Here is a 16,219-nt window from a genome sequence, read left to right as displayed (position 1 = left end):
GTCCGCGTTGTTAACATTTTCCTAAACACTTTAGAAAAAGAAACACATGCACACACATAACCCCCAACAGCCTCATCTTGGAGAGGTCCCAAGCTTTTAAATACTGTTTGCCCAGCACCGCCGGCTCTGACAAGACAATAATAACAGGGGAAGCTTTTTAAAACCAATTTAGCAAATGCAGAAATGTAATTTTAATGAAGAATCGATAGCAGAATGGTTCATTTTTCCTGGGACTCCTTGTTGGAGCTGAGAGAGACTTTCAATCAATGGGGAGATAGAAGGGGGGGAGTAGAAAGAGAGAAAGAAAAATATTCGTTCAGTGATGTCTTTAGCACTGGGAATTTTTCTTCTTTTCTTTAGAGCTTTGTTCTATTTATTATTTATTTATTTTCAGTCCTAAAGCCTTTACCAAAACATGATCGTAAAAGCAAGACAAGAGACGAGTGGACGGATAAGTGGAGGGATGGATGGATGGATGGATGGATGGATGGATGGATGGATGGATGGATGGATGGATGGATGGACCGACGGATAAATAATCTCTCAGAGGCAGAAAGCTAGGCGCTCTACAGAGGTAGACTTCACAGGATTGTCTTCTGTCGCCTCCAAACTAAACGGCGGAATCCCCGTCCCCCGCCACCCCAACTGGAGTGTGCCCGGACCCCGAGCTGAGAGCTGCCAGCTCCCGGGTGGGCTGCGCCACCATCCAGACCAATTCCCCGCCCGTCCCCGGCGCGCTCCCCCCCTCAGCCTGAGCCCACCGCCTCCCTTTTCAACTTGGAGGAAGTTCCTCCTCTGTCCCGCGTCCCCCTCTCCCTCGCCAGCCCCTCTCCGAGCACATTTTTATGGTAATAAGACAACAAATTAATCTGCTGTTGCAACAAGACTTCCCTACAGGTAGCCAGCTTGAAGGAGGGGGGCAAGGGGAAGCAGATTCAAAGTCCAGGCGTTGTCCCCCCTCCCGCAGGATCCCCGCGGGACCCCCCCAGCCCCCTTCCTCCCTGGCTGCACAGCCCTGGTAGACTGGAGCAGGTGAGCCCCTCTCCAATTTTATAAGCAGCAGCACTGCATTTGCTTTGATTGTTATTTATTTTCCCCTCCTTTTAGCCTGTCCCGGCTCAGTAGAGCGGCGTTTCTTTCTCTATGGCTGGCTATTTTTTTTTTTTTTTTGGTGGTGGTGGTGCTCTGGTGTGTGTGTGTGTGTTGTTATCTAAACCGTTTAGTTTTGGGTGGTTGCGCCTAGATCTCGAAAGTCAGCGGGGGAAAGCAAGACACCCAAGCGGGGAGGAGAGAAGCGAAGAAAAGGCCGCGGCGGATCTACTGGCTTGCAGCCGTCCCGGGGAGACGGGCCATTAGGCAGAGGAGCCATGGCTCAGAGCTCAGGGAGAGCAGGTAAGGCGGGGGGGGCGCTGAATATTCAGCAGGGAGGGATGAGACCGTCACCCCCAACTCCCTCCTTTGGCAAGAGGCAGCCTGCTTCTGCTCTCCTCCACGCACACCCTCCTCACCTCGCCAGATCCCCCTCTAGCACTTGCTATCTCACCTGAAAAATACCCCTTTTCCTTACGGGTGTGCGCTCCAGCACCCCTCGAAAGGCTGGGGTGTTTGCCGCGGCAGCTTGGCAAGGACCCGCAGCGGAGCCCCAGACGCGAGCGAGCGCCGGGCCGAGCCCCGCTCCCTCCCCTCCCGAGCCGCTCCGACCGCCAGCGGCCCCGGGCGCTTTGCCTCGCCGCCCTCCAGGCGCCCCGGGCGGCCGAGCCAGCCCCTTCCACCGGCCTTTGTCCATTTGCCCCAGCCCCGGAGGTGCCTCCCGTCCGCAGAAAGTTCAGGGCATTGCTTAAACTCTTCCTCCACCGACTGCCTCCCCACCCCGGGAAACTTTGCTCGCCGTGCAGGCTCTGGATGTGCGTGTCCCGCCTCGGGCCCCGCGGGCAGCCCAGCGCCGTGCCGGGGCTCTGCGGGCGAAGCGCGGGGCTGAGGCGGGCGGGGGCTGCCTCCGAGCCCCCCAAACCTGCTCCGCCGACGGACGCGTCTCCGGATCGCCCCCGTCTCCCAGTCAGCAATTTTATGATTTGCAAACAAAGCTTCAAACAAACCCCGCCGGAGAGGTTTTCCTCGGCGCTGCCGCTCGCGGTAAAAGCACAATTACGCGGTTTGGTTCCCTCAAATTAAGTATATAAACAGAGCTTTTAATTAAGGGATTTTTTTTTTTGGGGGGGGGGGGGTGGAGAAAGAACATAGAGGTTTAAAATACAAATCTCACCGACTGTCAGCACAGAGCCGAGCTGCTGCCCCGGCTGCCAGTCGTTTGCTGCAGGGGAGGCTTGGAAAAGAAAGGCTGCGGCGAGCGCTGGGAACCGAGGCTAGGAACCGGAGCTAACAGCGCTGGTTTTCCTTTGTCATTTCTGATGGAGTCGCAGGGTGAAATATCCCCCACCTAGAGAGGGATTTAAGTGCACAAACAGAGAGACACGTACGAGAGGCAAATAAAAATATTCGCCCTTCAGAAAACCACATCTCTTCAATCGATAGTTTCCCCATATATAAATGTGTGTGCACCACCTCTGTAAATCTCAATTTTAAACACGTTGTGTGTGAATATATATATATGCATATACATGTGCAAGCTTATGTTTTCATAATCGAACCAATTAAATCTATTATATATGCTGTATACTATATATAAATATGACAAAGATTCACCAAACATGAAAGAAAATTACAAAGGCAACGAAAAGGGCCTCCTAAAAGAAAAGGCCACAGAGGCAATTTTTTGCTATTCTGCACTAAAAATCTTCTAAGTCAAAACTGGAAAAAAACCTTCAGAAAGTTTGCAAACCCCTCTGTTCCTTTTCCCTTCTGTGTTTTTAAAGGATCTGCCGAAGTCCCTTTGCATCTGAGGTTTAAATAGGGAGATCAATAGAAAACAGTTGTAATGATCTAATTAATTATGGCAAAATTAAAAGCGAGTAGAAAATCAATCTCTGATGGTGTTGAAGATGGAATTAAATTGATAGTCCATCTGTTCACCTCCTAGACCGTATAAATATGCAACCCAAGGACGGAGCTAATGGGATCGAGCTGCCTGGGAGACTCTCTCATTCTCTCTCTCTTCTTTTTACTTCATTCCTTCCCGAAGTTCAGCCCCGTAGCCCCCGTGTTCCCCCTCGCAGCCCTCTGTTCACCCAGAGTTCCCCCTCTCGCTGGAGACACTCAAAACGCTGCTTGTGTCGAGCAACTCAAACCGGCAGCAGTAACCCGCAAATCTGAGGGTACAAAGCCGTGTGATTGGGAGGAAAAAAAGAAAGCTGAGGAGACAGCGTTCAGTGAGAGCGTGCTCCCTATCGTGCTGTTTTTAAATCAAACGGACATGATGATGATGACGATGACAACGGAGTAGTTTGAGGATGTTCTCCTCCTTCTAAGCATCTTATTTACATTGGTCGTGGGTTCAGGAAAGTCAGCCCTTTCTGTAGCCGGATTTTTATAAAATACTGCGTGTGTTCTGTCAGGGAGAGGTGACACATTGAATTAGTTTTGTTTGTCCGGTTTTCCTGACTGCGAAGCTCTAAGAGCAGAGAGCGAACGGGAGGCCCTCGGTGCCGCCCTGTCCTGGCGCTGTCCCCCTTCCCCACACCTGCCCTGTCCCTGCCAGGCCAACTTTCCCCGAGTGGGCACTGGGCATTCCTGCGCCGGGCTGTCCTCGGGCTCCCACCCGCCTGCCCACCACGGTGACATTCTGCTGAACGACCAGCGCCACTTGAAAATAAAGGAGAATCGGTGTAATTGCTAAATTAGAGGCATTACTGCATTTGCCCGTTTTAAAAAAATAGTAATAATACCCTCTTTCCCCCATTTCCGCGGTTATTTGTAGGTGTGGAGCACACGCTAGCAGCAGGGAGAGCTAGGGCGAGCTGTCAGGCTGGAGGAGTTCCCCGCCATCCCGGCCGCTTTTTAATTGTGAAAAATTAAAGCTAGGGCCTGCGGTTCCATTGAAAAATAACCAATGAAACCGATGATGCTATGGCCCGGGTTAGAGCTGCGTGGGGTGGGACGGTGGGGGAGGGTCGCTTAAATAAGTGAAGCCTAAATATAAATCAACTAAGACGGGGGGTCCCGGGCCCAGATCTAACCGCGTGTGCACACCCCCACTATCGGGGCGAAAAAAATTGACCGTATCTCACCAAGCTGTGTCAATTTAGTTCTGCCAAACCCCGAGAGCCGACGGAGGGAGTCCCGCCGGCTTCGCCTGCCGCCCCCAGCGCCGCGCCGAGGCTGGAGCCGGTCCCGGAGCCCCGCGCAGGGCCGGAGCGGGGGAGAAGGGGAGGGGGGGAGGGCGGGTCGGGTCGGGCTCTGCCTGCGGGGACTTCCCTGCCAAAGTTTGCCTTCCCCTCACACTTCCCCATCCGGCCAAAAAAGAGCGCCTCGGGGACGGGAGGGCGGGGAGCGGGGGAGCAGCCCGCAGCACCAATCGGATTTATTAATTGATGTATTGAAAAGAAAGATTGATTGACATCTCCTAATGGAAATTACAGCCTCACTTTCCTGCTGCACGCTGCCCTCCCGGCTATCCCTTCATAAAGAAACCCTTGAGGCGAAAGGTAGATTTTCATTTAAAGTGCCCCAGTCCTCAATTTCACAGATTAGATACATTTTAAACACAGACGCACATATTGCAAATTAGAAGCTAATTTAATTATAAATCAAAACTGGGCATAAATCTGCACTCACCACAAAGGATCCATTTAGCAAAATGCAACCACCTCCCCTAACCCTGGAAAACTGCCTTGCAGAAATAACACTACATATACATTGCCAAAGTTATGGATTGTGCACAGTTTAAAGACATCCACGGGAGATATTTTTTCCCCACGCTGGGGGAGGGGTAAAGCCCCATGTGTCAGAAATCAGCCGTTCACATGGTGACAATTTCTCTTTCTCCTAGAGAAAAGAATTCTCCGACAAATAAAAGTTTGCATAGATGTAGAAGGTTGTAATTCTGAACTTACAGGCTAGGAGGGAGTCAGAAGAGGCAGATTTTTGAAGTCCAGCAGGTCAGGATCAACACCCACGCTCACACACGCACACACACGCACACACGCACCCCCAGAGCCGGGGTTCGTATTGATTGGTGACGTTTGGTTTGCAAACCTCAGAGAGGAGAGGAGGAAAGTACCAGGGTCCGAGTGAGGAGAAGGAAAGGCAGGCACTCGGGAACAACGCTCCGCGCTCGGAAAACCTCCCTCCCTCTGTCCGTCCCTCCATCCCGGATCCGCTCGTCCTCTCTCCTCTCTGCGTTCCACTCTCCCGCGCCCGCAGAGTTGCTCCCTGACTCCTCATCCCGCACGAGCTGCCCAGATGAGGCAGCCAGGGAAACTGGAGGGATCTGGTGTCGGCTCACAGTTCAGTCCTTCCCCGCCCCCTCCACCTTCCAGCTCCTTTTTATAAGTTCTCTATTTCTCTATTTCCCCCACCCTTCCTTTAGTCTCTCTTTCTCTTCCTCCACTACCCCTCCACTTCTTTCAGCCCCTCGTTTCCCCGCACACTTCATCCCTCTGCCTCTCCTTCTGTGTCTTCCTCCTCAGAGGCAGTAAACTCCGAGGCCATTAGCAGCTGATGTTAAAGAGGCATGAGTCTTCCTGCCACTTTTTTAATTAGGCGCCTAACTTGAGCTTTGGCGGCTCGAGGGGAAGGGAAGGGAAGGAGCGAGCCCGTCTTTGCCAATGGCACAGGAGGAGAGAGAGCTAAATTCCCCCCTTTGCCCGGCTTTCCCACAAAGAGGGGAAGGGGGAAGAAAGTTTCCCCACCAACTTACGACCAGTTTCTCCTGACGCCCTGCAGACTCGCGTCTTCCCCCCGCGCCGATTGAAGCACTGCTCCGCAAGCAGGACCCCGCGCCCGGCCGGGCGAGCCCCAGCCTCACCTGCGGCTCCCGCACGGGGCGGAGGGGCCGCGCCAGGTCCTTTGTTGGTGCGTTTCCAGCCTTTGTTTAGCCGTGGAAACGAGCCTGCCTTCCCCGACCCAGCTCCCGGCGCATCCCATCCGAGCGGAGAGCCGCCCGTGGCGGAGGGAAGCGGGGCAGAAGCAGGGCTCACAACAGGGCTTGGGAAACACTGCCAGAAACGCGACCGCGGCAACTTTCTCTGGGGAGGAGGATTTGTGTGTGTACAGAAATTGTTCGGGATCAGCTTGGAAGGAAAAGGAAAGGGAAAAAGGAAAGAGGAAAGAGGAAAGAGGAAAGGGGAAATGGGAAAGGAAAGGAGAAAGGGGAAAGAGAAAAGGAAAGAAGGAAAGGAAAGGAAAGGAAAGGAAAGGAAAGGAAAGGAAGGAAAGGAAAGAAAGGAAAGGAAAGGAAAGGAAAGGAAAGGAAAGGAAAGGAAAGGAAAGGAAAGGAAAGGAAAGGAAAGGAAAGGAAAGGAAAGGAAAGGAAAGGAAAGGAAAGGAAAGGAAAGGAAAGGAAAGGAAAGGAAGGAAAGGAAAGGAAAGGAAAGGGGAAAGGAAAGGAAAGGAAGGAAAGGAAAGAAAGGAAGGAAGGAAAGGAAGGAAGGAAGGAAGGAAGGAAGGAAGGAAGGAAGGAAGGAAGGAAGGAGGAAGGAAGGAAGGAAGGAAGGAAGGAAGGAAGTCTCGAGGCATAGCTATCACTTTCTAGTGCATGTGTGAAGAAGTCTGGCTTCCACTTCCCCCGCCGGCCCTGCGGAGGGAGTGGAGCGAAGCAGTCGCCCCTCTCCCCGGCGGGTCTTTCTGTGCGATCATTTTTGGAGATGTGAATCCCAGGCAGTCATTACCACACTTTGGCCCCTTTGACTGCTGGAATTACCCTTTCCGGGGACTTTAATGGGCAAGCCATAGGGTTTTTCGCTGATCCGCAGCAGTTTTCGCTGCCTCCCCGTTTTTATGGGTGTATTATAGTTAGGGGTTATATAAATGTTTTTGCGTGTGATAACTGTAAATCCTAACATTTGCAAATCGCCCTGAGGCAAACTAACCTTGGACGGGCAGATAGAGGGAGGGAGGATCTCCCACTACTGCTGATTAAAAGGAGACTTTAATAAGCGTCTAATTCACTCATCGGGAGTTTTATGGAGAAATTACAGGACAAAAAAAAAAAAAAAAAAAAAGACATCTCCAGCGTGGGGGGGGGGAGGCTCCCACGCCTCTACCCCAGAGGCAGCCCAGGGCAAAGGCAAGAGGCAGCTGGGCCTTGCCAGTGGCTCAGTCTCCTATCACGAAAGAGGCAGGGTTCACATCTGGGCCAGTTCGTTTTTGGGTCAGAGGAGCAACACGAAACCCCCTGTCCTCACCCCCGCTCTGCCGCTCCGGGGCAAAGAAATGAGCAGGAAGACGACCAGAGGGGCTCTGGGACTGCAGGACAGACAGACGGAGAGATGGGTGGCAGGAGTTTTGTAGTGAGCGGGCGAAGCCGGCCCGTGGAGGCCGCCTCGACGGGAAACAGCTCTGGGGACCCCCCCTTGCAGCGGGGGCCCCTCCAGCCTGCACTGGGTGCGATGTTCGGGGGCAGGGATGGACCGAGAGCCCAGCTCCGTGCTGGGAGCCGTGTGCCCGCTCCCTGCCTGCCTGCTGAGGGTGGGAAGGGGCAGGCTGGGCCGGGCTGTGCTGAGGCCGCCCCTGTCTCCATATGTCTGTGCTCGGGAGGCTTGGAGGCTCGCCCCAGCTCCGGCCGTCCCGGTGCGCTGAGAGGAGGCTTTGTTGCAGAAGTGTCTCTTCACATTGTTGGCTCTCCCCCCCCAACCTCCACTCTTCCTTTTTTATATTTTTTTTCTTTTTTTTCCCCTCTTTCCTTTTTATTCTTTTTTCCCCCTCAATGAGGCTGCAAAAGGTCTTCGGCTTGTCTCGTTTTTGTGGCAAACGCTCTCTTGTAAAGAGGAGAGGTTAAAGTGTCGGTGACTGAATAAAGAGCAGCACACGTGGGCTATTACCATTCAGGGCAAACAAATGCAGAGAAGGGAAAAGCCAGCAGCAGGCAGGGCGAGGGGGGAGCGCAGCCCCCCCGGTACACACACGCACCCGCCCCGCTGGCAGGGCCCGGCCGCCGGCCTCCTCGCGGCCCCGGCGTCCCCCAGACATGCAACCCACCCATGGCTCACAAAAGAGCCAGAGAAAGAGAGAGGGGGAGACATGAGGGGGTCTTAGATGGGAAAAAAAAGAAAGTAGCTTTAGGGGGAATGTGCTGTGGAGTGTGAAATTGCAGCCCGTGGTGCTCCATATTGTACCAGAAGCTCTCCAAAAACTCATCCTCCAACGTGACCAGAGGTGCTTAGAGGGGGAGAAAGAGGGAGAGGGGAAGAGGGGCTCGGAGACACAGGGGGAGGGGAAGGATGGGGGCCTTTTATTCTTTTCGCGCCCTCTTTCTTATTAATTGTTGGTTTAAAACCTAACTTTATGTCTATTTGTTAAACTCGACCACCACGAGCAATCTCGGGTGCTCTGGGCAGAGCGGCTGGGGGGCACGGGGAGGAGCAGCCGGACGCTGGCTGCCTCCCCCCGCCCTGCTCGGCCCTGCCCGGCCCTACGCGCCCTTGGGGTCCTGTTCCCGTGTCTCCACGCTAGTGCTCGGCACCTCCGCCCTGCCCCATCAGCCGCTCCCTCCGATGTGATCACACCACAGCGCCCATACAGAGAAGATGTGGGTACCCCTTTCATCTGGGTGCTCGTTGGCGAGAGGCAGCGAGAAATCTCAGGCCAGAAATCATCCTCTCCTCAGACAAAGCACGCAAAAAGTCGTCCAGGAATGTTTTATCAAAGCGTCCCCTTCCTGAAGATCCCTCTGACACACACATGCCGACTCCTTCCCTTAAATGCTCACATCTTTGGGCAGAGGGGGATGTGTTATCTTTTTTTTCCTCTATCTTTTCTCAGACGGGGATTTCGCCACCGACTTTCTCAGGCTGAAAGTTAAGTTAGTTGATGCAGAAACTATGTGTCAGAAAAATACACCTAGATGGTCAGCGTAGGTTTATTCTGTGAATTCTTAAATATAGTGCTGAGAATATTAAGGGTTGAGCTAAATCACCTCCAAAGTAGCAACATTTAGGTTGTAAGCGTTTGCGCACTTGACAAGGGGAAGAAGGCAGACAGGGTGTGGAGCCGAGAACTTAGCGGCACCTCCACGGTGTACAAATCCAAAACTTCTACCTCTACAGCACACCGTCCTGCATCCTGCGGCCATAGGTCGCGTTTAGCTGTTTTCCAGCATAATTTGCCACAGACAACGCGTAGAAAATAGAGAACCAACGTGGGCACAAGTGCCGGCTCTGGGGCCAGCTGCGGTCGCAGGCACAGCGTTTGCTGCAGGCCTGAGCGCTCCGGGGGCTCCCCCTCCGCCCGACCCCTATTGTTCCCGGGCACAGCGCCCTTCCGAGCCAGAGGGGAGCAGGGCAGCAGCTTCCGAGAGCAGCGTCTGTAGAAGCTGCCTCCCAGGGACAAGGCGAGGCGGCAAGCTAGGGAAGCCAAGGCGGCTCGGGAGAACTCAGATGACTTCGAAGGGAAGCTGACAGGACCCTCGAGGTTGTGTGTATTGGAACCAAGGGTGGGAAACAGGATCAATGGAGAAGATTTCGACTTGATCAGATGGAGAAAGCCGGCTAATGAAGCAGATCGAAAGATGGCTATCATTGCAACTCCCCCAAAAGTTTATTTTTCTTGAAATTTCCGCAGAGAGGCGGCCGTCTCTTTTGAAGTGTAAATGTTTCTAGCTTGGGGGAAGGCGGGGTGGGGGGGAAGGCTGGGTTAGAGAAGAAGGGGGAGATCCTCAGATTCTCTTTGAGAAAAAGAAATAAAAGCAGGAGAGAAAAAAAGGAAAAGCAAGGCAAAGCAAAGAAAAGAAAAGAGATTTCAAAAAGAGAAAAGATTAATCTAAAGTGGGAGAGGGAAAAAAAAGCACACAGGGCTCGTGAAGTGGAATAGATGGGAAGCTGTGGGAGTGGAAAGAAGCCCCTGGTCTCGGCCTCGCCCGGTCCCTCAGGGCACACGGCAGTGCCCGGGGCGCGCAGACAGCCCGGTATTTTTAATTTCGGTTGGCAGAAATTGTTCAGTGGATTTAAATGTTGACAAAGCAATACTTCCAGGAAGTCTAGTGTGGGAAGGGGCACCAGGTGATATTGTGGTATGTGTGGTGGGGGAAGGGGACAGCAAGCAGAGAGCCTTCCCTTCCCTTCCCTTCCCTTCCCTTCCCTTCCCTTCCCTTCCCTTCCCTTCCCTTCCCTTCCCTTCCCTTCCCTTCCCTTCCCTTCCCTTCCCTTCCCTTCCCTTCCCTTCCCTTCCCTTCCCTTCCCTTCCCTTCCCTTCCCTTCCCTTCCCTTCCCTTCCCTTCCCTTCCCTTCCCTTCCCTTCCCTTCCCTTCCCTTCCCTTCCCTTCCCTTCCCTTCCTCTCCTCAGAAAGCTGCCTTGTTCTGTCAGGCTCAGGGCTCCCCGGTTAACTCGGGTTACCTCCGTGCGTGGGATTCAGGCTTCGTGTTGCAGAGTGCTCATTTTTTGTATTTCTCGAGCCTGCTATCCCTGTCTTTCTTCTCAATTATATGGGAAAATAGTGAAGAAACTAAGGCAAAAGACATTATCGGGAAGAGGTTTGGGATTCGCCGGCTGCCCCAGACCACCACCAAGCTGTTATCTCCTGACCGTACAATGGTCAGTCACAAAGGCTCAGAGCATCTCTGAGAGGGGGTCCATGAACTCACCAAGTGTTAGTGCGGGCGCAGGGAGCTCCTTCCACCCGGCATTGCCGGGGGCTCCTGCCCGCACCTCCCGTGCTCGGCTGTGTGCCCGAGCACGGCCCCGAACGCGCGGGGCAACCGGGGCTGCCCGGGGCGGAAGGGAGCAAGGCCGGGGGTGACTGCTGGAAGACGAGAAGCGACCGAGACCGGTCGGAGAGTGGTGACAGGGCCGTTTCCAGCCGCGGGCAGCGCGGGAGGCGCCGAGTGGCGGGAGGGGTTCCCGGCAGCGGCGATAAGCGGGCTCCCGGCCCCGCCGGGAACAGGGGACTCTGCTGCCCGGGCAATTCGGCAGCCACAGTCGTCCCACCAACAGACGCGCAGGGGCCGTGCCGTGCCGTGCCGTGCCGGGCCGGGCCGTGCCGTGCCGTGCCGGGCCGTGCCGTGCCGGGCCGTGCCGTGCCGTGCCGGGCCGGGCGGGGATCCCGGCGGGCTCGCTGCGGCCCGGGCCCGCCGCCGGCCGTCTCCGCTCCGCCAAGCGACCGGAGGGCTCCATCTAGAGGCCGCCGGGGGCAGCGCCGCCGCACCTGAGCCCCGCTCGGGCCGCTCAGCCGCTGCGCGGGGCGGTCCCGGCGCGGCCCGGGGCGGCAGCGCTGAGGAGGGAGCTGGCGGGGGGCGAGCTGCGGCCGGCGGCTCAGAGCCACGGCGTGCCCCCGGTGAGCAGGGAGCCCGGGCCCGGCGGCGGGGCAGCCCGCGGGGAGCAGCGGCCGCCCTCAGTCCGGCGTGCGGCGGGAGCTCCCCGGGAGAAAAGGAGCGCTGCCTTTGCCTTGGGCAGACCCGGAGCGGGCAGCGCGGAGCCCCGGTCCCGTGGGAAATGCAGCCCGCGCAGGAGCCGCTGGCAGGGCCGCCTCAGCCGTGCCCGCCGCGCCTGTCCGCAGCGCAGCCCCGCAGTCACACAGGACTCACTGCTCTGGAATCCCCGCGGTGTAACAAAAAATTTGCTTTTCCAAATCATCCCTTTTTTTTGCACACAAGGGAAAGAGAGAGAGGAGAGAGAAAGATAAAACATCAGCTGAAGTGCCAAAATGATTTATGAGACAGTGGAAAATATTTCATAAAGATCTCTCAGACATTCTTTACTTAAAGCGGTTAGGGAAAAAAAAAGGGGGGGGCTGTTTTGTGACAGATAAGCAGAGGGATAGGAAGAATGAAGGAAGAAAAGAGAAGGAAGTATATTTCAGGTGATGGTAAACTCTCAAGTCTGAAGATCAAAATTGAGCTCACAGCAATTTCTGTCTTGCCTTTCTGCCCCTGGTTATTACCCTACAAAGGTGTTTCTTACTTGCTCTATATTTCTCTGCTCGGTCAAAGCCATGTCTATTTTAGCAGTAGACTTATTTGTAAAATAATTTTTAAATCCCACTCTAACACCAAAAAAAAAAAAAAGGAGAGAGAAGAGAGAGTGGGAGAAGCAGCAGAGATGTGGAAAGTGTGAGACTGGGTTTGCTGTTATTTCCCCAAATGCATGAGAGGGAAAACTTTGCAATGACTGAAACGGGCCTAATCTCTTGGTTTTTAAGAGGTGCGAGGTGCGAGAAGCTTGCTTGCTCTTCCTATGTCTCGTTCTTTCTTTCTCTCTGTCTGGCTTCTATTTATATTTCTTTCTTCTCCTTTTTTATACATTCCTCTCTTTCTGTCTCTCTCCTTTTTCTTTTCCTTCTTCTCTCCCCCTCACCTCCTTTCTTTTTTTCTCCCACACTAAGCCGCACACCACGGAAGCCTTGATGTGTATCGAATCCCCCTCCTGTCCCGCTTTACACCGAGCAGACTCTCCGGTTAAAAAAGCGGAGCGTGAGAAGGGAGGTGAAACTAGCAAGGCGTGTGTGCTTGTGTTAAATAAGCGAGTTAAGGATCCTGAGCCGTGACAACAAAGCGGGGCTCCCGTCCGTTCCCGCGGGCCGGGCAGGGGCGCCGCCGCCCCGCGCACGCACGGCCCGGGGCGCTCCGGAGCGCGGCCGGGGCTCCCCCGCCGCCGGTCCCGCAGGCAGCGCCCCCCCCGCGCCGGGCGCCGCCGGCCCGGCCCTCCTCTCTCTCCTCTCCTCTCCCCTCTCCTCTCCTCTCCTCTCCTGGCCGCGCTCGGCTCGGCGCGCTGGCGAATCAGAGAGTGTCGGAATCTATTGCCTTTGTCTGACAAGTCATCCATCTCCGGGGAGGCGGGCGGGGGGCTGAGGGCGCTGCGGCTTTTAGAGAGACACACACCGGGAGCGGAGGCTCCAGTCTCCGGCCCCGGCTTCTCGCAAGCACTTCCCACCTCGGGCGAAAGTCCGCCGGGCGCCGGATCCGCCGCCCGGCCGAGAGGAGGGGTCGCGCCCGCCCGCCGCTCGCCGCTTTCCCGGGGATTGCTACTCTGCTTTGAACTTAAATGAACTAGCCCCGGACCGCGGGAGGAGGAGGAGGGAGAGCCGCGTCCTCCTGCGCCTTCTGCCGCCTGGCCGCCGGCCGCACCTTGCTCCGGCACCCCCTCCCCGCCGCCGGGGATGCTCTGAGCCCTCCCAGCCATGACACCCACCTGCCCCCCGGCGCCGCCAGTCCCTCGCTCCCACGGACTCTGCTGACTCCCCCAAGGCCGGCGCAGCCCTCCCGCCCCTCGGAAAGTACTTCGCTGCCCGCTCCGCCGGGCCGGGGGCCCAGCGCATCCCGCCGCTCCCCTCCTCTCCTCTCCTCGTGTGCTTTTTTGTTTTGTTTTGTTTTCCTTTATTTTTTTTTTCAATTTTTTTTCTCCCCTAAGTCTTGAAGTTGAGTTTTAGAGGCGACACGGCGGCTTCAGCCGATTTCTTCCCCTTCCTTTGCCTCCCCATGGATATGCACTGCAAAGCAGACCCCTTCTCAGCAATGCACCGTGAGTACTGGAGCCCGGCTCCTTCCGCTGCTGTCCCTTTCTCATCCCTTCATTCTTCCTTCCCCAACCATCCCTCCTCACCTGATCCTCCTCCAGGTCCACCTTTTCACCCTGGCCGCTACCGGGCTCAGGCAGGCGGTCGGGAGGCAGCACGGATGCTGCCGGCCCGAGCTGCAGAGCGAGGATGCCGGGCAGCCCCGAGCTGAGGGGAGCAGAGCTCCGTGCCGGAGTGGGGCGGGGGCCAGGACCCCAGTCCGAGGGCAGGGGGCTGAGCGCTGCTGCGCCCCGAGCGCGCTAAGGAAAGCCCCCTCCAAGCCAGAGCTCTGCTCCGCAAATACACTTTCTCCGTCGCCCCTCAGACAACAGGAGTTTATTCTGACTCGGGTCAGCCCCCGGGACGGGCCCTTTCCCTGCCCGTGCCCAGCCGGGCCGGCACTCCCCGCAGAGCTCCGCGGCTTTAACCCCCCAGATTTCCCCGCGATGCGAGGCTGTTTGCTTTGATTTTGGATTTCGGTGGCAGAGAGGGAAGACGCCAGTTTCGAATTAATGGCGGGTTAGTCGGTGGCTGTTCTGTGAGTCGTTTTCGTTTGGCGAAAGGTTGGACTGCGGGAAAAATAGGACAATTGTATGGCAGGGAGATGAAGTGGCTTTGGAGGCTCCCAAGAAGTCACGATCCCTCCTGGTTTATTTACCAGATACCCGGTGTGAATTTTAAATACATTCCTGGTACAGAGGAAAGGGCATTCGTGCTACATTTTCAATTTTTAAAGGTTTTCTTAAGAGGGGGACGGAGGAACGTGGAAAACCTCCTTTACCAGGGACTGTAACAAGGAATTTCCAGTGATTTTAATTAAACTGCAGGAGAGAAAATAATTCCGAGATTTAAATTGAAGAAGGAAAAATACAAATAGAAAACCGAGATTGAGAGTATGTTGAGTCAGGAAATGAATAATTAAGAGCAATTTGTAACTTTTGACACCGAAACTTTTGAGGACACGCCCTGCCCACTGCATAAAACACAAATCGAAAAGATAGGAAATGGAAATGATTGAACTTTAAAAAAATCCCGATTTTGCCTTGAGAAGGAAGGTGCAGAAATACAAGCCCACGATTAAATCCCCAAACGCGGATGTAGGTAACTGCCTTTCTGTTTCCTAATAACTGATTTCCAGAATACATTCCTTAAAATGTGAGGTTTGATTTCCAAAGAGCTTTAACAGCAAACACTCCGTGCTTTAGCCATTATTTCAATTTTCAGCGGTGCGATCTGTTTCCAGACGCGATGTCAGTAATTCCAGCTGCAGTACGATCTGAAACATGTCAGCAGACGAAAGAGGCATTTCACTGTCGCTGATTTTTTAAAAACTCCAGGGAGATTCCCGACCAATTTTTGACTTCCTATTAGGGGGGAAAAAACGCAAAAGAACACCAAACCTAAACAAAACAAAACGACCCCACCAACGTTTGATTCGTTTCCTAAAGTGTATTTCTAGAGCTACAGACCTGGTTATTATTAGGCAATTTAAAGAGATGCGGGCACAGGCTCCTGACACACAGACACGATCGGTACGACAGCGGCACGACTGAGTCTGTGCACATACAGCTGCCGGCACTTACATGCAATAAATACACGTAAATATCTGACTGCTCTGATAGAAAGAATCTTAGAAAACCACGGGACAAAACAAAACAAACCCGTGTGAAAAATATCCGGACTGCAATAATTTGAATTATTAATTTTTAATCTTTTTGCATCTGTTGCCCTTTAATACTTTGTAATGCGAGTTATAATAGGTGCTTTGAATTATTTATCATGGAGTTGCCGAAGAAATTGCTATCTGGTAACTTTAGAGGCAACATGTGCAGAAGGGGTTCTGAACAAATGGAGAAAGAACACAACAATATATGCCCGCGGGTTTTAGTGGAAGAAGATAAATATTCCCCGTCCCCTCTGAAACCCTAAATGCGTTTTTAAAAAGACTAACAAAAGAATGCAAAACATAACCCCGGTTCAGCGGGGAACGCGGAAAAGCCAGCCGGCGCCCCGGCCGGTGGGGCTGGGAGGGGATGTGTGAAGGTGTTACTGAAGGGGTGGGGGAGATGGGAAAAACTCTATTTGTACGAAAGGACTTGGATCGATCGCAGGGCAATGAGAGTTTCCACTAAGTTCAGAGCCAATAAGTCAGTGTCAGAAGCAGGAGAGAAAAAAACCTCAACGAAAATACAAACAGATCATTTTTCAGCAAACTGCAAAACGAACTAAGATCTCTTGGTGAGGAAAATACAGGAGGTTAGGGTTGTGTGAAAGGAAAGCTTTAATACAGAGTGCACTCCACAGCTATATCAGCTGGATATTCCGGAGACAGAGGCGCTCAGGTAGCAGCACCAGCGAAGCGAGCGGGCATCTCCCCATGCCCTGGCAACGGCGAACTGCTCTCGGCTCTAACGCAGACGTTTGATTCACGACCCACTGTCTTATTGCGTCCCAAAAGGAGAGATTTCCCTTTATCCCCGTCACTCCGTTTCTCGTGTCCACTCTTAGCAGGTGCATACTTATTTTTTCCCCAAAGTTATTTCTAGAAATGGAGAAAGACAGATCGGGGGGGAAAAAGCGATCCTAGCAGTCCTGTCTGATAGAGCGCAGGTTTTTGGC

The 16,219-nt window shown here is 54.1% G+C and overlaps 1 protein-coding gene and 1 long non-coding RNA gene across 8 annotated transcripts in view; one reads left to right on the top strand and one right to left on the bottom strand.

Annotated features, from left to right (window-relative positions):
* Window positions 1–16,219, bottom strand: part of LOC135306517 (uncharacterized) — a 207,583-nt gene that overhangs the window by 4,419 nt on the left and 186,945 nt on the right. Inside the window, exon 4 of one of the 2 annotated variants that reach the window (XR_010367322.1) lies at window positions 14,239–14,964. The exons of the other annotated variant lie outside the window; for it this stretch is intronic. This is a non-coding gene — a long non-coding RNA (uncharacterized LOC135306517). Of the gene's footprint in view, window positions 1–14,238; window positions 14,965–16,219 lie in introns of those variants that run through there. 2 annotated transcript variants of the gene reach the window in all.
* PAX2 (paired box 2) overlaps window positions 13,362–16,219 on the top strand; it is an 86,042-nt gene continuing 83,184 nt past the window's right edge. For 2 of the 6 annotated variants that reach the window (XM_064430623.1, XM_064430624.1), the window contains exon 1: window positions 13,366–13,566. In XM_064430623.1, coding sequence (XP_064286693.1) covers window positions 13,524–13,566 — 43 coding nt within the window. In that variant the 5' untranslated portion in view covers window positions 13,366–13,523. Of the gene's footprint in view, window positions 13,567–16,219 lie in introns of all 6 variants that reach the window. The other 4 variants (XM_064430625.1, XM_064430629.1, XM_064430626.1 and 1 more) reach the window with 4 other exon arrangements.

The sequence above is a fragment of the Passer domesticus genome, chromosome 8 (assembly GCF_036417665.1).
Source record: "Passer domesticus isolate bPasDom1 chromosome 8, bPasDom1.hap1, whole genome shotgun sequence".
NCBI classification, from domain to species: Eukaryota; Metazoa; Chordata; class Aves; order Passeriformes; family Passeridae; genus Passer; species Passer domesticus.
This window is presented reverse-complemented; position numbering and strand designations above follow the sequence as displayed.